We start from the raw sequence: 22632 nt of genomic DNA, 5'->3' as shown, positions 1-22632 counted from the left end.
AGGCCGGAATTTTTAGCGTTTTATTTCAGCTGTAAAGAAATAAAATAATTCAATATGTTATGACTGAAAACGTTGGCAAGTGATAGTTCTGAAAAATTCCTAATAAAATTGGTGTTTTTGTAAATAATTCGAATAAAAAGAATGGTTTGGGCGGTTCCTACGCCGTATCTTATTGGAAGTGCAATTGCAACTATTGGAGGATTCACTTTCCTCACAAAGTAAGTTTACAAGTTTTTTTTTTCGAAATCACTTGTTTTATTTTAATTATCACATTGGAATTACTTTCATGCGTTTGCATAGTTTACAAATGTGATCTAGTCTCCACCTAACCTCAAAATTGTATAATTCATGCAGTTATTTATAATTTTTTAGTTTTTAATTAATTGGAATAATTGAAAAGTATGAAAAATTTAATTTTGTGATACCTAGTTAAAATTTGTAAACAGTTGAGGTGTTAATGAACGAGATAAACGAAATTTTTTACTGCATTACTTTGTAAAACAGAAAAAATGTTTGTTAATTTATATTGGAAATAATTTATTATTGAAATAGAGTTATAATGTATATTTCAAATTCCAGTTCGAATAATATTAATGGGTACAATAGAAATGGGGGAAAATATTTCGTTCATTTGAAAAGGGATGCATTTTCAACAAAAGAATTAAATTTTCAACAAAACGCAAGGGTTTTTATTCAAAAAATTCTTCAAAGAAGATAACTTTTGAACCAAATATTTAGTTAAATTTTGTACATAAAAAGATGAACTTTCAACTAAAAATGATCATTTTTTGACACAAAAAGGAATATATAATTTTTAAGTTCAGAAAATTTTCATTTTCAACAACAAAAAAAAACAACTAATTTTCCACAAAAAATGTTAAGATTTCAACCCGTAGTTTACTTTTCTACAAAAAAAGCACTTTTTAACCAAATAGTTGAATTTTCGACATAAAAAGATTAATTGTCAACTAACAGCAATCAATTTTCGAACAAAAATGGAATTATTAATTTTTCAGTTAAGAAAATTCAGTTTCAACACAAAAAAACTATTTTTTCACAAAATGGTTAATGTTTCAAACAATGAAACCAAAATTAATTATGAACAAAGTGGTTTAACTTTGAACCAAATAGTTGAATTTTTGACATAAAAAGATGAGTTTTCAGCAAAGGCATCAAGTTTATATCAAAACAAAAAAGTTTTTAATTTTTAACGAAAAAAGAAGACTTTTCAATCAAGCGGTTGAATTCTCAACAACAAAACTTAATTATCAACCAAACAGTTACAATTCTTAAACAAATATTTAGTTGAATTTTCAGCTAAAAACGATCGATTTTCAACAAAAAGTGGAATAGTTTATTTTTCACCTAAGAACATTAATTTTCAACAACAAAATTTTTTTAACCAAATAGTTAAATTTTTAACTTAAAAAGATGAATCTTTAATTAAATACTTGGATTTTGAACCAAATAGTTGAATTTTCATCTAAAAACGATCAATTTTCAACAAGAATGGAGTAGTTATTTTTCAGAAAAGAAGATTAATTAAAAAAAAATGAAATTTCGATAAAATGGTTAAGTTTTCAAACATTAAATGAATTTTTAACAAACAAGATAAATTATCAACGAAATAGATGAATTTTCAACAACAGAAAATTAATTATCTACCAAACAGTTGCATTTATAAACAAATAATTAAGCGTTTAAGCAAAAGGGACGCATTTTTAATCAGTTATTTTAGTTTACAACCAACTAATTGCATTTTCAACTAGAAATGATCAATTTTCAACTAAAAATGATCAATTTTCAACCACAATTGAAATAGTTTAATTTTCAGTTAAGATTTTTTTTTAATTTTAACAAATTGTTTAAATCTTCAACCAATAAAATGAATTTTCATCAAAATAGTTCAACTTTCATCCAAGTATGTACTTGAATTTTCTACCATAAAAGATGACTTTTCAACCAAATAGTTGAATTTTCAAACCAAAAAGACGATTTCATTAAAAGACTGTCAAATATTCAACAACAACAAAACTTTGAACCAAGTAATTGCATTTTTTTACCAAAAAAATTACATTTTAATCAATTAGTTTAATTTGAAAAAATAAAAGATTTCACTTTTCAACCAAATAATACAATTTTTAACCAAAAGAGGGAAATTTTGAAATAAAATACATGTAACTGAACTTTCAGGGTTTTGCTTAAGATATCAACTTTTTTAAATTAAAATATTTAAATATTTTTTATTGAGATATCAACTAATGCATATAGTGTGGAAAATTAATTTTTTTTTTTATAAAATTCAACTAATTGGTTTCAAGCCGAACTACGTTGTTACTGCGTTCTTTTTTACGTGAAAATTTAACTATTTTGTCAAAAAATCTACTTTTTTGTAGAAAATTCGTCATTTTGGTCAAATCTTAAGTGTTACTTTTTTCGTTAAAAGTACTCAACTTTATAAAAAATTTGACGAACAGAAAAATTCAAATTTGTAAATCTGTTTTATAACCTTTTAAACTTTTCTTTTTTAAATTCAAAATTTAAAATTAATCGGCTTAAAAATTCCAAGCTTATATGTTTAAAAAGACTATGTTTTTCCATTTCCGAACTATAAAGTTTTCTTAAAATTTTTAACAGTTTGAATTTTGAAATTTGTATATTATGTATATTTTTTCAATTGCAGTTGTTTTCATGCGCCATGAATTAATTTGTGACAATTTAAATATTGAACAAAATTTTAATTTTTTGTGATTGAGATTTTTGGAAAAAATAAACACTATGAGTGTGTCTTTATTTTTCTGCAAGTAATATTTTCATCGTTTTCAGTTGAAATTAAATTTGTAAAAAAATTGATTTTTTTTAGAGATCTTCTAAATGAAAATCGATATGAAGGAAAGGGTAAAATGACTGACAAAGTCGTCATTGTAACTGGAGCAAATTCAGGAATTGGAAAAGAAACTGTACGATCGTTGGCCAAAAGAGAAGCGAAAGTTATCATGGCTTGTCGAGATTTGCATAAATGCGAAGCGGTAATTAAAAATAAATAATATTTTTTGGTAACTAGAGAAAATTCAGTTATTTTATCGGGAAAGAATATTAAAAAATATAAAATAATGAACACTTAATGCAACATTGTCTATTTAAGTCTTCAATTTCATTTTTTTTTCAAATATACCTTTATATTTTGTCGATGAAATTTTTTTTAGCTTGAATGAATATCTCGTCTAGAGCTTTCTAAACATTTATATTTGGAATCAAACTTCAACATTTTCTTCTTCATACTTAAAATTATTTGTAACATAATTTCGATTTAAAAATTTCACATCTTGCTATTGAAACAACAAATAATATTTTTCAATTTTATTCAGGCTCGACAAGAACTTGTCCTCGACACTTTAAATAAACACATTTATTGCAGAAAATGTGACTTAGCGTCGCAAAAAAGTATTCGCCAATTTGCGGAACGCTTCAAAAAAGGTTGGGAAGAAAATATTTTTTTGAACGAGTATTGAATTTTCATATGAGTTTTAAAAACAATTATCAAAAAATCGTAACAATTGCTAATTCACAGAATTTAAGGAGTTACACGTCCTGATAAATAATGCAGGAGTTATGAATTGTCCACAAGCCACTACGAAAGATGGAATCGAAATGCAACTCGGTGTTAATCACATGGGCCATTTTTTGCTTACAAATTTACTCCTCGATACTTTAAAAGCATCAGCACCTTCGAGAATTGTTAACGTCACGAGTGCTGCTTATGCCCGAGGAAAAATAAAACTGGATGATTTCAACAGTGAAAAAAAGTATAATCCTGATGAAGCTTACAAGCAAAGTAAACTTGCCAATGTTCTATTTACTTTAGAATTGGCAAAGAAATTAAAAGGTAACTCAAGCAAAATTATGGGGTCTACTCAAATCCTAGGCAAAAATTCCCTGAAAATTCCAGGCTTTACAGGTATAATTTTTCGCGAATTTATTCTAAGTATTTTTTTTTTTTTTAGTATCGAGAAATTTAATAGATTTTAAATATTTAGGCAGAATAGGTTAATTCAATAATTAAATAATATTAAAAACATAATTAATCATTTCTTCAATTTATCTCTAAAGACCATGAACTTGAATAAAAATCCAAACAAATTTTTATTCTATCTGCTTATACTTCTAATTTAGTGCATATTTAGGTACAATAATGTTGGTGCTATATTGAATTCAATTTAAACCGCTTCAAATTCTTACCTTTTCAAGTGTCAATTTTGATTTTCAAAAAGATAAATGAATTTTTTACCAAATAGTGGAATTTTCCACCAAAAAGACAAATTAAAAAAAATGCATTAATTTTCAATCAGAAAGTTGAATTTCCAACAAAGATCAATTTTCAACCAAAAAGATAAATTAATTACCGAAATGAACTATTTAATTTCAATATTTGAATTTTTAAGCGAAAAACTAATTTTCATACAAGACGATTAATATTTTCAATCAGGAAGATTAATTTTTTACCAAGGAGAAGACTTTTCAATTTAAACAAATTAATTTTCAATAAAAAAAAGTTGAATTTTCAACTAAAAAGAAGAATTTCCAACCAAAAAGTTCAATTTTTAACTAAACTAATGAATTTTCAACTAAAATAGTGAATCTTACTCTGAATTAGATGAATTTTAAAGAAAAAGATGATTTTTTGGGAAAAAAATTCAATTTTTTTGAGTATTTATTTTTAGAAATTATTAAAATATTGCTAAAAACCTAACATCAAATTATTTCATACATTTTTATTTGTTAATAATTGCTTTTTCGAAATCTCGTTTTTTTGTATAAAAAATATTACTGTGATGTCGCTAAGTGACATATATTTATTTAAAAGTATTTTCTAATCGTTGAAGTAATAAAAAATTATTATTTATTTTCAACAACCTTTAATTTGTTTGAACACTATTTTTTTACAAAATTTGTTAATTTTCCTTTTCTCTTCTTTATATTAAAACTTTTCATTGTTAGAAACAATAATTTTGTTATATTTCTGAATTGTTTTTAAACAAATGGAAATTTTTTACACAATTAAAAATTAATTAATTATTTATCAGCAGTTAAACTCATTTTTTTTAACATTAAATTTTCAAAATTTTAACAAACCAAATAATAGCTCATTTTTCAAGCAAGGAGATGAATTTTCATTAAAGATTATGAATCTTTATAAACCAAAAGAGATGAAAATTTTTTGGAAGAAAATCAAGTTTTTGGTTAAAAATGTAATTGGTTGAAAATTAATCTGTTTAAAATCCATCTCTCTGGATGAAAAATTCAAATTCTTGGTTAAAAGTTGAACTACTTTCATAAAAGTACTTTTTTCTTTCGTAAAAATTTGTTGTATTAAAACTCGGATTTTTTAGTCAAAAAAAAAAATATTTTTTTTTTTAACTGATAAATTAACTATTTTGTTAAAAATTCAAGGTTTTAAAATAATTGTTGATGAAAATTTATATTATCTTGTTGAAAGTTTAAATGTTTTAGAGAGAAATTGTATTTTTGACTTGAAATTTCACAACTTGATATAAAATTCAATAATTAGGCACAAAATTGAACTGGTTTGTAGAAAATTCGTTTTTTTTTATTGAAAACTAATTCTCAATAAAAATTACACCTCATTTTTGTTAAAAATTTAATTTTTTTTTAGCTTAAAAATGCAACTATTTAGATCAAAAAGGTTTAAAAAGCAAAAATATAAACTAAAAAAACAGTAAGATAAAATTTTCACTAACATATGATCCATTGTTCAAAATATTTAATTGAAAGTATTTGTAATTTGTTGAAAATTCTTCTTTTGGGTATAAATTGAACTTTTGCGTTAAAAATGTATACATTTTGTTAAAAATTTATCTTTTTTGGCAGGGCATAAATCTTCCGGGTTCAAAATTGAACTATTTAATAAAAAATACATGTATTTGCTTTAAAATTGGTCTTTTTTGGTAGAAAATCAGAATTTTGTATTAGAAATGGAATGAGAGATTAAAAATTAATCATTTTTAATTGAGTATTTAACAATTTTGTTGAAAAGTCGTTTTTTCGGTTATATTAAACTGTTTTTTATTTAAAATCAAAACCTTTTGTGGTTTAAACATCAACTAATATATTATTTGCTGAAAGTTAGTATTTTCAGATTGAAGATCTGGTTTCAAAATTTAACTACTTGATTGAAAGTTGAATTGCTTTGTTAAGAACTACTGTTCTAGGTTGAAGATTTATGATTTTAATTCAAAATTCATCCATGCGTTTGAGAGCTTTAATATTTTTATTGCAAATTCAACTTTTTTGCTTTAAAATTGATGATTTTAACTCAAAATTTAACTATTTCATTTTCTGTTAAAAAATTTATATTTTCTAGTGAAAAATTCAACTATTTGCTTCAGAATTCATGTATTTTGTCGAAAATTAGTGTCTTAGTAACAAATTAATCCTATTGGTTACAAATTTAGCTAATTGGTAGAAAATATATGTATTTTGTTAAAAATACTATGTTTTTTGGTGGAAATTCAACTGTTTTGTTGCGAACTCGTCTGTTTAGCTTGAAAGTTCAAATTTTTTGTGGAAAATTTATGCAATTTGTTGAAAATTTATCTTTTTGCTTAAAAATGTGAAGAAATAGTTAATTTTCAGCCAAGGAAAATGAATTTGTAAGAAAATAGTTCAATTTTGTTAGATTCTTAACTAAATAGTTGAATTTTCAACCTACAAATATATATTTTCTACCAAATAGTTAAATTTTTAACTAAATAATATATATTTTCAACTAAATAGATATATTATGAAATGAAAAATATAAATTTTTAACCAAAAATGGAATGTTTAAGTCTTCAGTTAAAAAAATTAATTTTCCAAACAAAAATTGTTTTAACTAAACAGTTCAATTTTCAACCAAGCAGATACATTTTTAACAAAATAATTAGATTTTATACAAAACATTTGAATTTTTAACTAAAATAAGCAATTTAAAAAAATTTAACAAAGAAGTTCAACTTTTAACTAAGCAGTAAAATTTTCAATAAAAAGAAAGATTAATTTTCAACAAAAAATATATTAATTGATATTTAAATCGAAAAATATTTTTATTTAAAAAAAAAACAGTCGAATTTAACAAACAATTAAAAGTAAGTAAAGTCTTAGTGAAAAATGTAATAGTTCATATTTCAAGCGTAAAAGATTTTATTTTTTAAAAAAAGTCAGATTAAACTGAAATAGAAGAATTTAGGCGAATCAAAAAATAGGTGAATTTTCTAGAAATTAGTTGAAATTCCTACTCGATAATATGAGTTTTCAACCAAAAATAATATAATAGAATTTTTATAATAGAATCTAATAGAATTTGAAGAAATTTAGTATACAAAAAATTCACGAAATAAAGAGTCAAGTTTTGAACCAAAAAGAGGGATCTTCAATAAAATGAATTATTGAAAAAATTATATCTCAACTTTTAATTACTTTTTCAACCACAAATGATAAAGTTAATTTTTAATTACAAAAATTATTTGTCAACAAAAAAACGAGTCGTCAACAGAATAATACAATTTTCAACCGAATAAATGAATTTGTAACTAAAATGATGAATCTTTAACAAACAAAAAATGCATTTTCAACTAAAGAGGTGCGTTTTGTAATTAGATATACGAACTTTCAATAAAGAAGATTCATTTTCTAAGAAAAAAAAAACAAATTTATTACAAAATACTTCAATTTTCAACCAGATTGTTGAATTTCCAACTAAAAACTATGGGGTTTCGAATAACAATAGAATAGTTCAATTTTCATATATAAAAAAATAATAATTTTCAGAAAAACATAACAAGGAATTCTTTTCAATCAAAGAGATAGATCTTCAACTAAAAAAAAATATTAACCACAAGTGGCATAGTTAAATTTTCAGTTACAAAAATTAATTTTTAATATCAAAAAACAGCTAATTATCAACAAAATAGTTCAATTTTTAAACAGAGAAATGATTTTGTGCCTCAAATGATAAACCTCTGATAAAAAAATTCATTTTTACCCAAACTCAATCAAGAAGATTAATTTTCGAATAAATAGTTAAATTTTCCGTTAAAAAAGTTCATTCTTAAGCAAAAAACGATTGTTCAACAAAATAGTTCAATCTTGAGACAATAAAATTTATTTTTAACAAAATAGTTCCACTTTTGAACCAGGTACTTAAATTTATAACCAAAAAATAAAAATTCTTAATGAAAAATGTCATAGTTGAATTTTCAACTGAAAACGATCAATTTTCAGCAAAAAAAAATGGATTAGTTAAATCTACGGCTTAGAAAATTAATTTTCAACCTAAAAAGTACGAATGTTCAACAAAATAAATAAATTATGATAGATTCCCTCATTGGGTTTTATTAATTCAGTTCGCATTGAAGGGATAAATAAGGAAAAGGGGAAAAAGAGAGAGTTTTTTGAAAACAGGAAAAAAACAAGAATTCTTTAAAAAAGGGTAAAAGATTATAATAGGGAAAGGAGTGTGAAAGTTTGTAATTTAGATGTTTTACTTGTAAAATAAAACCACTAATTAGAATTTTTTTAAGTATTGGAAAAATTTGTTATTCATGATAACAGGATTTGTAATAATATTAAGAATTATTTTTCTTAGGGACCGGAGTAACTGTAAATGCAGTTTATCCAGGAATAAGTGACACAGATATTTATCGAAACATGAGTTATCATTCAAGTTTCATTAGTTCCGTTTTTGTGAAACCTTTTACCTGGTTATTCATAAAATCGGCAAGACAAGGAGCGCAACCCGTGTGGATTGCGGCAATCGATCCAAAACTCAAAGACGTGACGGGCTGTTACCTCAGGTTTGTTAAACAACAATATATTCAACCCACCAGTGAACCTAATCCAGGGTGACCAAAGCTTGATTTTCAAAATTTCCTAATTTTCCGTGATTTTTCCCTGAGCCGTTTTTCATTTTCCCTGGCCAATAATATTTAAAGTTTTTGTTTAAATGAAAAATTTGAATTTCCGATGGTGGTCTATGAATGTATACAACTTCTTCGGAATGTATTTTTGCAATAAAAAAAAAGTTTTTTGGATTTTAGAATCTTTCTTATGAAAAAACAATATTTCCAGTGTATGCGCAATAGGGATTTTTTTTTATTTCAAAGTTTGTCAGTTTTTAATTTCGAACTTTTATATATTATTTATTTATTTATAATTAAATTTTCATTATCTTGGAACCTTACAAAGCCCTTAAAAAGCTTCAAAATTTTATTTTGAAACCTTCAGAAATCTACATTTTGTATTGTATTCTTGAAAATCTTTTTAAATTTTAAATAATTTTTCAAATGTTTTCAGAACTTTTGAATATCTTTATAGGCCGTGGCTAGGTGTACCGGCATTTCGGTGAAATGTTGCTGGAAAAAGGACTATTTTTACCCAAATTTTGGAACAAATAGCCGAATCTTTTCACTGCCATCTTTTTATATTATTTGAATTTTTCCCAAAAAATATTGCAGAATCCTTCAAGATAAAAAAATTGACTTAAAATCTTTCATCTTTTAATTTGTTTAAATAAAAAATCATTTTAAATTTCTTAATCTTCTTGAGAACATCTTTCTTATTATCTGGGAACCTTTCGAAATCCTTAAAAAGCTTTAAAATTTTCTTTCTAGAACTTAAAATATTAAAATTGTCTTTAAATTTTTTATGTTCTTTTTGTGGATTTTAAATGTCTTTTTAAATGTTTTAAAATATTTCTAAATACTTCCTTAAAATTAATTTAGGAAACTTTTCTGAAATGTTTGGAAATCTTTAAACATTTAAAATTATTTTTGAAATCTTTTTAGAACTTGAAACTTTTTTAAATTGCCATAAAATTTTTCATGGTCTGTTTGATAATTTTTAATATCTTTTTAAATGTTTCAAAATATTTAGAAATATTTTCTTAAGATCAATTTTTCAAAATAAAAAATCATTAAAAATTGTCCCAGGCAACTTCAGAATTTTTTTATTCTTTTGAAAGGTTTCGAAAACTTTAAGTAGTTTTACAATTTTAATTCAAAATCTTCCAAAATCAAGATTTTCTCTAAAATTTATCATGTTTTTTTAAAACTTGTAATATCTTTTTTTATGTTTTCAAATATTTTTTAAAATTTATTTTAAAAAATCATTTAAAAATTTACCAGGTAACTTAAGACAATTTTTTATTCTCTTGAAACGTTTCAAAAATTTTAAGAAGCTTTACAATATTGTATTTCAAAATTTTCCAAAATCAACATTTTGTTTAAAATTTTTTTAAATCTTTTCAAACTTCAAATTATTTTTGAAATTTGATCAAAACTTAAACATTTTTTCAAATTGCCTTAAAATTTGCCATGTTTTTTACATTTTTAATATCTTTTTTAATTTTTTCAAATCGTTCTAAATATTTGTTTTAAATCAATTTTCCAAAAAAATAAATCATTTGAAATTTTCATAGGAAACTTACGAAAATTATTGTACTCTTCTGAAACGTTTCAAAATCTTTAAAAAGCATCACAATTTGATTTTGAAGTCTTCAAAATTCTACACTGTGTTTAAACTTTTTTAAACATTTCCAAGTTTTACATTATTTTTCGAATATTTTCAAAATTTCAAAAATAAAAATAATTCTTTAGAATCTTCCAGATTCTTCTTTCAGAATTTTGAAAATATTTTTAACTGTTTAAAATTTTTTAAAAATATTCTTTTAAAATCAGTTTTTCAAAATAAATAACAAATCAACCAGTCAACCTAATCCAGGGTTTTTCAAGTTCAAAGTTAGGTGAAAATTCTAATTTTCTTATAGTAGTCTATAAACGGCTGCAGCATCTTTGGAATTTATTTTTGGAATTTAAAGAAAGAGTTTTTTTTATTTTTAGATTCTTTCTTATATATATTTTAAATTTTACTTTTCTAAAGTACAAAATTCAGACGCTCTAGGAGCAATATCAAATTTTTTTATAAAATATTAAAATTCAGCTTTAGGTGAACATTCGAATTTGCCAATGGTGGCTTATAAATTCTTTGGAATTTATTTTTTCAGTTCGATTTTTCCATGACCAATAATATTTAAAGGCCAGAATTCCAATTAAAAAAAATGTGAAAAGAATGTGATATGATTTCCAGGGTTTTCTTGATTTGCCCTCACTCTACCTAATTAAACTGCATCTACCAAAAACAGAATCTCAAATCTAAAATCTAAATAGAAAATTTTATTACAGCAAAGGAAAACCTGCGGAATTATCGAAAGAAGCGAAGGACGAGAAAATGGCAAAATGGCTCTGGTTGACGAGTGAAAAATGGACTAAACTCGAAACTAGCTGACAGAATAAAATAGGCATTTAGTTACTGTTCTTGTTAATTGTTTTTATTTATATTTTAGTGACTTAATAAATAAAGAAGGAAATTAACCTCCGTAAATATGCTTTAGTTTAAAATGCAATTCAAGAAGACAAGTTGGAATTTTTAAGTGACATGTAGGGTTGAATCAATGCCATTGATTTTTCGTATAATTCCTTGGATAAATAATCATTTTCGGCGTTTTCCGAAGGCGTTTTTAGTTCACAGTCACTGCAAAAAGAGACTATTTTAGTTTTTCCCTTGAGGCCATGTAATACTTAATCGATTCCTACCTTATCGACATTTTTTTTAGCAGAAACTCACGACCAAATTTGCATTTCTGGAATTATGATACAAATTTTCCAAAATTAATTTTGTTTTGGGCGCAAAATTTAAATTTCAAAATTCCCCTTAATTTCATCTGATTATTGCTTGACCAATTTTTTATATTCCTTGACCATTAATATTCAAAGCTTATTAAAATTTCGAAATATTAAATTAATTTTTTTCAATTAAAAAGTATGATTAATTCATAAAAAATGAATTTTTAATCTGAAGGAAGAATTTTCATCAAAATGTTCGAATTAAAACTAAGGATTAAACTTGAACCAAATAACTAAATTTGTAATCAAATAGCCGAAATTTCAAACAAAACGGATTAAACTTTAACCAAAAAAAGTTGCATTTTTAACCAGATGGTTAAATTTTCAACAAAAAATAAAATTTTCAACCAAATCATTACAATCGAGGTTATATTTAAAAAAGAGGAAGTTTTAATAAAAGAAATTTAGTTTTACAACAAAGAAGACGAATTTTTAAGTAAAAAAATATCAATTTTCTACCAAAAATGAAAATGTTACATTTTCAGTTTAAAAAAATAATCAAAAATTTGGAAAAACTGATTTCGAACAACATAGTTACGTGTTAAACCTCGCAGATGGATTTTTAATTAAGATGATAAACATTCGATTGGAATATTTAAATTTGCAGTAAAAAATTGTATTTGCATCCAAAACAAAAACATACATTTTTAACTAAAGTGCTGAATTTTAAATAATGAACCTTCTACCAAGTAATTTAATTTTAAAGCAAAAACAGATACAATTTCAGCAAAAAATATAATATTAAATATATCAATCAAAAAATATTTGAATTTCGCATAAAAAATATTTGAATATACGAATTTCTAACAAAATAGTTGAATTCTCAACCAAAGACCATTTTTAAACAATAAAGGCGAATTTTCCACAAAATATTGAAATTTTCAATCAAAAAGATGAATTTTCAACAAAAACAGGAAATTTCGTTTCAAGAAGATTAGTTTTTTTTTTTTATCGAAAAAGACAAATTTTCAAGAAAATAGTTTCATTCGAGGTTATATTTTTAACCCAGAAAATGAGGAAATAATCCAAGAATTTTAGTTTTTCCACAAAAAGACGAATTTCCAAGTAAAAAAGATCAATTTTCCACTAAAAATGGAAAGGCTTAATTTTCAGTTTAAAAAATTAATTGAAAATTTGGAAAAAAAAAGAATTTCCAACAACATAGTTAAATTTTTAACCTAGGAGATGATTTTTTAATTGGAACGATAAACCTCCAACTCGAATATTTATATTTGCAGTAAGAAAGTGTATTTTCAATAACAAAAAAGCACCAATTTTTAATAAAAGTAATGAATTTTAACGAATGAACCTCAGGCAAAGTAATTCAATTTTAAACAAAATAGTTGAATCCTCAACTAAAGATCATTTTTCAACCAAACAGTTGAATTTTCATTAAAAAATTAAAGTTCTTTCAAAGCACAAGACTTTTTAACAGAAAAGACGAATTTTCAACAAAATAATCCGAATTTTCAAACAAAAAGATGAATTTTTCCAAACCAAAAGACAAATTTTTAACTAATAAAGAATTTTTTATTCAACATAGAAAAATCAGATCATCAAGTTTGTTGAACTTGCAAGCCAAAAAATGAATGTTCTACAAAATAGTTATATTTTCAATTCAAAAATATGAATTTTTAACAAAAACGAGGAAATTTCAATTCAAGAAGATTAGCTTTTTTTACAAAAAAAGAGGCATTTTCAAGTAAAAAATATCAATTTCCAACAATAAATGGAAATGTTACTAATGTTATTAACTCAAAATTGAAAAAATAAAAACCAATTTTCAATAAAATGGTTAAATTTTCAACCGAAGTGATGATTTCTTAACTAAAATAATGAATTTTTACTGTATACATTTTCAGACAAAAGAATTAACCTTCGAAGTGATGAATTTTCAACTGGAATTATAAATATTCAACAAAAAAATTAATTTTTTAATAAAGAGGTTAACTATTATTCCAATTAGTTTAATTAGAAATTTTAAATTCATTAATTTTCAACAAATAATGTCATAGTACATATTTTACCCAACAAATCTTAATTTTTAATAAAAAACAGTCGAATTCAAATAAAAAGACGAATTTGCGACAAAATATTTGAATCATCAACTAAAGGAGATCATTTTTTAACAAAACAGTTACATTTTTCTCCAAAACCGATGAAATTCCTACTAAAACAGAAAAAATTTTATACCGAAAAGACGGATTTCGGAAAAAAGAGTTCAATTTTCAACGTAGGAATTTTCAGTTGAATTTCATACACCAAAATAGGTGAATTTTCAATCCAAATAGAAGATTTTTCACAAAAACATTTGAATTTTTAACCAATAAGGATGACTTTAGCAAAATTGTTGTATTTGCAAACAAATAATAAAATTTCGAACCAAAAATGTAATCGTCAGTAGGAAACAGCTTAAAAAAAAGGAAATGGGAATAGCAATACAAGAAAAAAAAATTAATAACCAGAATATTATATGAGGGTGGCCGTAAAACTTAATTTTTAAAATTCCTTAAGTTTTCCCTGACCAATTTTTCATTTTTCCTGCCAGAATTAAGTTTCAAATTCTTTACTTTGAAATTTTTGGTTTCAATTTACTCGTCTTAAATGAACAGTGAAATTTTGCTAAATTGAACAATACCTGCTTAGAATATTTTATAAATGGAATAAAACAATTTCCAATTAAAATTGAAAATTTTCAAATTTATTCTGCTTAACAATTATTTAAAGTTATAGAAATTCCCTGGCTTTTGCAAGATTTTTTTCTAAATCCCTGACTTTTATCTGACCAATAAAATTCCCTGAATTAAAAAAAAAATTATGTTTATTAAGTTCGTTTTTCATTGTCCAGGTTTGTTTGGCGCGAAAAGTTTGAATTCATACTTTTCTCTACCATTTCTGCGAGTTATTTGTTCCATTTTCGAATTTTCAAAAATTACGTGCATGAATGAAAGACCTCCGCCCTCTTCTAAAACAAATCGTAAAACAATAATATCGAAAAGTAGGAATCGAATAAATATTTCATGACCCTAAACTCTCAACTTAATTTTCATGCCTAGATTCTAATTTTACATTTCTATCAATCTTGATTTTTCTGTTTACCTGAAATATTTTCCAGTTTGATTAACCAAGTCAGGCGAAACTGCCAAATAAATAGACGTTTGAGCACCCTCAACTGGGTTTTTAAGCAGCAACCACATCCAGGGTTGCATAATTGTTTTCATTAAATAAGTAGAGCTAATTGGAGATCGTCTTGTGTTTCCTGTTCCTCTGACGAGGCCTGGATCAACCGCATTAATTGTAATTTTTGTATTATCTATTCAAAGCCGAAAAAATCGATTAAGATTTGAAGATACTTCTTTTATAATTGATAATAAAATATCAATTTTTAATGTTGATATTACCTTTTAATAAGGAACTCATGTAAATAGTCATGAGAACCAAGGCTAATTTACTTTGTGCGAAAGCTCCCCTTGCTGTGAATTTTTGTTCTTGATTCAAATCGTCCAAATTGATCGAAGAAAGCATGTGAGCTCGAGCCGAAAGATTTATAATTCTACCTTGATCCGATTTTTTCAATTTCGGTAAAAGTAATTGTGTCAGAAGAAAGTGACCTATTAAAAAAATCTTTATAATCTTTCAAACTTTATCAATTATATTTAATTCAAAGTTCAGGGTGGCCATTTTAATCGTAGAAAAAAATTCCAGGTTTTATTTAGATCGCCAAAATTGATAAGGTCGTTGAAATTAAAAAGTTGGAGCTCTTAGAGCATTACATTTTTTTAACTTGAAGTAATAAAAACTAAACTGCAATCTAAATCGCTCAAAGTATATTTCTTTCGAATTTTAAACTTTTTAAATTATAGCTTACATTTTTTAAATTCAAACGCTCAATAATTTAGGCATTTAAAAGGAAGCTTTTAATTTTTTTTAATTAAGCGTTTAATTTAAGAATTTAAAATTTAAACTTTTATAAATGAAACGGTTAAAATTTTGTTTGTTATCTTGAAACATTTAAAAATACTTAAAAAGCTTTAAAATTTGAATCACAAATTTTCAAAAATCTACATTTTGTTTGATATTCTTGGGAATATTTTTAAATTTTAAATTAGTTTTGAAATTTTTTCAGAACTTTATAATGTCTTTTCAAATGATACGAATATTTTTCAAGACTTTTAAAAAATTCTTTAAAATTAAAAAAGATGCATTAAAATCCTCCAGATTATTTTCTGATAATTTTGAGTAAATTTTCTGAAATCTTCAAATTTTAAATGATTTAAAAATTTTTTAACAGAACATTTTTTTGTAATTCCTGAAAATCTTCCAGATTCTTTTTATACAATTTTCAGTAATTGTTTTGACATTTTTTGAAATCTTGTTAAACATCCTTTCTTTAAATTAATTTAAAAAAATATATAATCATTTTAAACTTCATTTTCGATTCTTTTTAATTTGTTTGAAATAAAAAAAAATCATTAAAAATTTTCTCAAGAATCTTAATAAAATACATATTTTTATCATTTTGAAACCTATCAAAATCTTTAAAAGCTTCAAATTTGTTTGTTCAACATCTTCACAATTGTAAAAAAGTTTAACATTTTCAAAAGTGTCTTAAAATCTCCCAGATTCTGTTTTGACAATGTTAGTAATCGTTTTAAATATTCTTTGAAAATAAATGTAAAAAATGAAAAATCATTTCAAATTTCCCAGGACTCTTAAGAAAATCTTGTTATTATCTTTAAACCTTCGAAAACTTTTAAAAAGCTTTACAATTTTATTTCGAAATCTCAAAAAATCTCAGTTTTCTTATCAATTTTCTGAACCCTTTTCAAAATTTAAATAAATTTTTAATGTTTTGAAATCTTTTTAAATATTCTCTTAAAATGAATTTTTTTTATAAAAAATAATTCCCAATTTTCCCAGGAATCTTAAGAAAATATTTTTGTCATCTTGAAACCTTTCAAAATCTTTAAAAGTTTATCAATTTGTGTTCAACATCTTGAAAATCCTACCTGTTTTAAAATCTCCCAGAATCTTTTTGAACGATTTTAGAAATCTTTTAAAATATGTTCTTAAAAATAATTTTAAAAAATAAAAAATAAATGCGATTTTCCCAGGAATCTTAAAAAATGTATTATCTTGAAACCTTTAAAAATTCTTAAAAAGTTTCACAATTTCGAAATCTTTAAAAATCGAGAACATTTAAAAATGTTTAAATATGCCTTAAAATCGTCCAGATTTTTTCATGGCAATTTTGTAAATCTTTTTCGATATTCTCTTAAAATTAATTTTTAAATTAAAAAGATGATTTAAAATTTCCTAGATGTCTTGAGATTGAAGTTATTTGAAAATTGAATATAGTTCATAAAGTTTTAATCGACGATTACATCTGTGTACCTACTAGAATTTCAAATGAAAACTCTTCAATTTAGAATTTAAAACATGTAAATTATTTAATTTTGAATAGATTCAGAATCGGCTTGTAAAATCATTTTTTTTTCGATTATTAATGCTAGAACTACAGTTCAATTTTTAATGTCATAATTAATTTACGTTTAAATTTTATTAGCTAAAAGCGTTATTAATAAACAATTTTCAATTTCCTCTTCAAATTTAAAAATTCTTTAAACTGAAATTGTACGCTTAAAAATGGATGCCTAAAATGGAAAAGAAAGAAAAACTTAACAAATTAAAATATCGTTAAGAAAATTTCAAATCTTACTTATTTTAAATTGCACTATACATTGTGATATGAAATTTGTAACAATTTCAAGTTTTAAATAAATTTTTCTTTCAAACTTCTCTAATTTTCGCCGTCAAAATATTTCTCGTTATTTGCGGGCCCAGTGGCCACCCTGAATTTCTAGTATGGTTTATTAATTCTTCTTGTATTTATGTTTTTCGAATTATTAATTCAATTAATTAAAATTTAAAATAAAATTTCAAGTGGAATAATATGTTCCAAGACTCACCGAGGTAATTGGTGGCAAAATGCATTTCAAAACCTTCCTCTGTTTTTTCAAATGGATGAAATGCAATTCCCGCGTTGTTTATTAATATATCGATTCGATCTACTTCTTCAGAAAAAATAACAGGTACGTAATTATTTGATATATGTAAAATAATACATTTTTGTTCAACTTTTATTTCAATAATAACTAATTTTACTTTCAAATAATTTTATGAAATATTAATTATTCTAGCAATTGAAGCGTGGCAGATATAAATAGGAAAAAAATATAGCGCCTGGAGTTTTGGATAAGCCACACGGACATTTTTTTCAGTTATGTGCCATCCATAAACTACGTCACCAATTTTGGGCTTTTTCATCTCCCCCCTCTCCCCAAAAAGTAACTTCGCCGTAGGCTAAACACGGATTTTATGTTTATAAATTCGTTTAAATAAAATTAATGCAAATAACATATTGGATTCAATATGGAACACTTTCAATTCCTAAGATCAACTGCGTAATAGATGAACTCTATATTAAAAGAGAAGATTTTTTGAAGAAATAGATAAAGATTGATCCAAATGGTAAAATATTCAAGTCAAAAAGACAACTTTTTTTCGAAGACAGTTACATTTTTAACAAGAAAGCTACTTTTGAAACAAGAAAAATCCAGTTATAACCAAGAAGGATGACTTTTCTACCTTAAAAGATGAATTTTCACTAAAATGATCAAATGCATGACCATGCATGATGAATTTTCAACAAAAGAGTAAAGTTTTTAAGCTAAAAAGGCGAATGTTTTAATAAACAGTGGGCTTTTAACTTGAAAAAGATTAATTAAAAAAAAAGATAATTTTTAATCAAGAAACAAAATCGTTAAATTCTTAACTGAAAAGTTGAGCTTTCAAAAAATTATAATTTTCCACAAAAAAAGGCGGCTGTTTAACAAAATATATGAATTTTCAACCAAAAAGTTGACTTTTCAACAAAAGAAATTAATGTTCGACCCAAAAAGATGACTTTTTAACTAAATCCATTCATTTTCTACCAAATAGTATAATTCCCAACTACGAAAGAGAAATTTTCAATCAAATAGTTAAATTTTGCATTAAAAAAATTAAACTTTAACCAAGCTGATGAATTTTCAACCAAAAATGTAATAGCTCAATTTCCAGACAAAAACTCTAAGAAAAAAATAACTCTGAATAAAAAACGACTTTTCAACCAAATTTTGAACCGAATTATATAATTCAAAAGGAAAAAGACGAATTATCTACAATAAAGTTGTATTTTTTACCAAAAAAATATGATTTTCAAAACAAAAAGTTGAACTTCCAACTGAAAAAGATTATTTTTTAAGAAAAAATGGAATAGTTTAATTGGCAGTTTATACATTTTATTTTCAATTTAACACGAAACTAATTTTCATCAAAATAGTTAAATTTTCAACAATAAAGCTGAACCTTCAACTTAACAAATAAATTTTTAACAAAGTAGTTGAAGTTTTAATAGAAAGGATAACTTCTTAACAATATAATTGCATTTTCAGCAAAATAATTACATTTCCAACCAAATAATAGAATTTTTAACCAAACTAGATGAATTTCGAACGGAAAAAAATAGTATCCTATTCAATAAAAATGAACTTTGACCCAAAAATATAGGTGGATTTTTTTATTGGATTTTATTTCTAAACGTTATCTAACAGAAGGGGGCCCCGCCCCCTTCGTAGTTTATGGAAAGTACCGCTACACCACTGATTTCGAATTTGCAAAGTTTAAAAATGAATATTATATATGTACCTAAATTTTTTACAAGGTTCTGAACACTTTTCAAAGAAGAGAGATCGACACATTTAACCTCTGCCTTTCCATTTGAAATTGAACGAATTTTTTCTGCTACTTTGTTACCCGAAACTGTATTTTTAACAGCGAGAATTATACGACCACCACGTCTTCCTAATTCTATAGCAGTTTCCTTTCCAATTCCACTGGAAGCTCCAGTAATCAACACTATTTTTCCATCTATTCTTTGATTCGATGGACATTCAGAACCACCCATATAGGATCTGAAATTGATTACGTATTACACGATTTACTTATAAAATTATACATATCACCTATTATAAATTTTAAGCTTAATTTTTGAATTTATCCAAAATTTATCTTTATTATTTTAGATTACCCAAGGTTTAAAAAATTATCACGGTTTCTACTTGCTGGATGACTTGGAATTACCGGTTTTCTCCCGGTCAATTATCAACTTTTCCTGCTCAATTTCAAATGGTCCAAAAGATTTGAATAATTTCAAACTATTTTCTTATAATTTTAAAATATTTCGAAATATTTTGCGAGAGTTCTTATTTAGAAGGGTATTTTGGAAAATAATTACAGTTCTGTGTTGGAAAATCATATAATGTTTGGTGACAAGAATTACAATTCTGATTGGGAAGCGATTTTTGTAAAAGAAATATGATTCTGAATTTGAAGAGGGAGTTTTTTAAACTTCTATTTTCTAAATCAGAATTCAAATTATTTTCCAAAAATTCCATTCCATGTCAAAAGTTTTATGTTTCAATTCAAATAATACTTCTTTCCAGAAATTTCTTGTTTCAAGTTATAATTGGATTTATTTACATTTTCTATTATATTTCTGAAATACAGTAACATCCTTTTTCTAAAACTTTGAATATAAATGTTTAAATTCTGGCAAAGTTTTAATTGCAAAAAAAGAATTTTTAAATTCAAACAAAGTCCGATTTGCGGAGCAAAGATTTTTTTTATTCTGACGAATCCTGATTTGGAACAGGGATTGATTTTTTAAAATACTTTTTAAAAAATCAAAATTAAAATTATATTTTCCAAAATTACCGTTATAATTCTTTACAGAAGTCTTTTATATTTTGTTTATTTAATCCCCATAAAAACTCAGAAATATAATTCTTTTAGAAAATGCCCTATAAGTTACATCTAAATTCTAAGCCTAAGTCTCTTCTAAGCCTAAGCCTAAATTCTAAGTCCTAAGCTCAACATTACAATTATTTACTCAAATTCCCTGTTTCAAAGTAAAAAATTCTACTTCTTTGCAGAAACTGCCTGCCCAAAGTCAAAATTATAATTATTTACTAAAATTACCTGCCCGAAAATAAAAATTATAAACCTTCACGGAAATTTCTTGTTCTAAATTCAAAAATTTAAATACTTTTTAAAAACACTGTCCCAGAATAAGAATTATAATTATTTTTAAAAAATTTACTGTTACAAGTCAAAATAGTAATTACTTTGGGAAATTCCCTATTCCAAGCGAGAATTATGATTTTTTTACAAATTCCCTGTTCCAACTTAAAATTAATTTGCATATTGGTAAATTTAGGAGAAATATCCCGATAACTGAATCACATTCCCGGTCATTTTCCGGTTTTCGAGGTCAGGTAGAAACCCTGGTTATATAAATATATTTATGAGTCATAATATTGTAATTGATAAATTTTCAAATACCTGATTGCCGTTAAAATTCCTAAAATGATACCAACGACGTAAACCCAGTAAGAATCGAGATAAGGTCTGAAGTCCTCGAAAATCTTCTCAACATTTTGATACTGATTCATGTTTTTTTTTGCTTAGGAAAAAAGATAAAGAGATTCGATGCTCTTGACTCTACGAGATAAATCGAAATAACACAGAGGGGATATAAACTTTATTAATGAGTCTCGATTGAAGTTATGCTCGAAAAGGATAGGACGAGTCCATTTAGAAACATATTTGTCTATGAAAGACAAAAACTGGCCTATTTTTTTCGTAGTAGTTTATAAAATCAATTGCAGAATCCTTGTTGAAAATGTATTTGTTTCCATATTAGGAAAATAAAATTTAATAAATTAAGATGTGTAATTAAATATTTATATAGTTTGGTAATAGTCAATTTATTTACTGAATCATTACGTGTACTTTTTAGGAGGGATAATTAAAAATAATATTTACACAGAAATGAACTAAATAATTTTTTTCAGAGTGGCCGTTTTAATTAAGAAAAAAAATCCCCATCTTTTCCGAGTTTTTGTCCGAATCGCAAAAATTTGTAAGAGGCATTGAAATTAAAAAATTCGAGCTCTGAAGACTGAACATTTTTTCATTTCAAATAATAAAAACGTGAACGGCAAATTAAAAGATTCAAAGTGGAACTCTTTTAAATTTTCAGCTTTTAAAAATGATGATTAACCAATTTTTAATACAGGATTTTTTATACAAACGTTCAATAATTTAATAGCATAAACATATGAAAGCTTTTTAGAACTTTTCAAATAATTAAAAATTTTCAATTTATATCAATTGAACATTCGAGATATTTCTGGTTAAAAATAGAAATGTACGCTATTATTTTCAATGCTCTAAATTAAAAATAATCCTCCAATTTTACTTACATTAATAAAACAATTTTAAATATATAATTTTTCCCCGTTCACTTAATGAAAATTTTTAAAGGAATAAATTAGCCTCTTCCAATTCAGATAAACAATTAATAACAAAAATTTCGTCCCTTCTTACTCGATAAAAATTATTAAAGCAAAAGAAGTTTACCTTTTAGTTTAAGGAAACTTGAAAACCAAAATTTGCTCCCTTACAAGTTAATAAAAATCTTTAAACCAAAAAAATGTCCCTCTTCCAAATCAGAAAAAATTCAAAAGCGAAATATTTCCTCCACTCTAACTCAATAAAAATAATAAAAATAAAAAATTATCCTTCTTACAAATCATGAAGTAATAATGAAAATCAATTAAAATCAATGAAAATCTTGAAAACAGCAAATGTCCCTCTTCCAATTAAGAAAAAAAATTTAAATTTCGCTCCTTCCAAATTTATATAAAAAAAACCTCAACAATGAAAATATTTGCCACTACAAATTCAGAGCGAATTGAAAATCAAAATTTCCTTCCCTCCAACTCAATAA

General features: G+C 24.5%; 2 protein-coding genes across 5 annotated transcripts; one reads left to right on the top strand and one right to left on the bottom strand.

The window, feature by feature from the left end:
- The first annotated feature begins 100 nt into the window (after positions 1-100).
- LOC117173224 (retinol dehydrogenase 13-like) lies at positions 101-11436 on the top strand. Its single transcript, XM_033361685.1, has 6 exons — positions 101-218; positions 2864-3029; positions 3369-3477; positions 3572-3886; positions 8645-8852; positions 11238-11436. The coding sequence occupies exons 1-6, from the start codon at positions 142-144 to the stop codon at positions 11338-11340; spliced, it is 978 nt and encodes a 325-aa protein (XP_033217576.1). The 5' UTR covers positions 101-141; the 3' UTR covers positions 11341-11436.
- On the bottom strand, positions 11388-21334 carry LOC117173223 (retinol dehydrogenase 13-like). Of its 4 annotated transcripts, none has more exons than XM_033361680.1 (6): positions 21183-21334; positions 19488-19753; positions 17708-17812; positions 15140-15349; positions 14838-15051; positions 11388-11586 (listed from the first exon to the last, which is right to left on the bottom strand). In XM_033361680.1, the coding sequence occupies exons 1-6, from the start codon at positions 21290-21292 to the stop codon at positions 11460-11462; spliced, it is 1032 nt and encodes a 343-aa protein (XP_033217571.1). In that variant the 5' UTR covers positions 21293-21334; the 3' UTR covers positions 11388-11459. The 4 variants fall into 4 exon arrangements, with proteins under 4 accessions (XP_033217571.1, XP_033217573.1, XP_033217572.1 ...); XM_033361682.1 differs by having other exon boundaries at positions 14838-15015; XM_033361681.1 differs by having other exon boundaries at positions 17708-17809.
- Positions 21335-22632: the final 1298 nt, after the last annotated feature.

This window comes from Belonocnema kinseyi, chromosome 5 (assembly GCF_010883055.1).
Source record: "Belonocnema kinseyi isolate 2016_QV_RU_SX_M_011 chromosome 5, B_treatae_v1, whole genome shotgun sequence".
Taxonomy (NCBI): Eukaryota; Metazoa; Arthropoda; class Insecta; order Hymenoptera; family Cynipidae; genus Belonocnema; species Belonocnema kinseyi.
The sequence above is the reverse complement of the archived record's forward strand: the minus strand, read 5'-3'. Positions and strand labels throughout refer to the sequence as shown.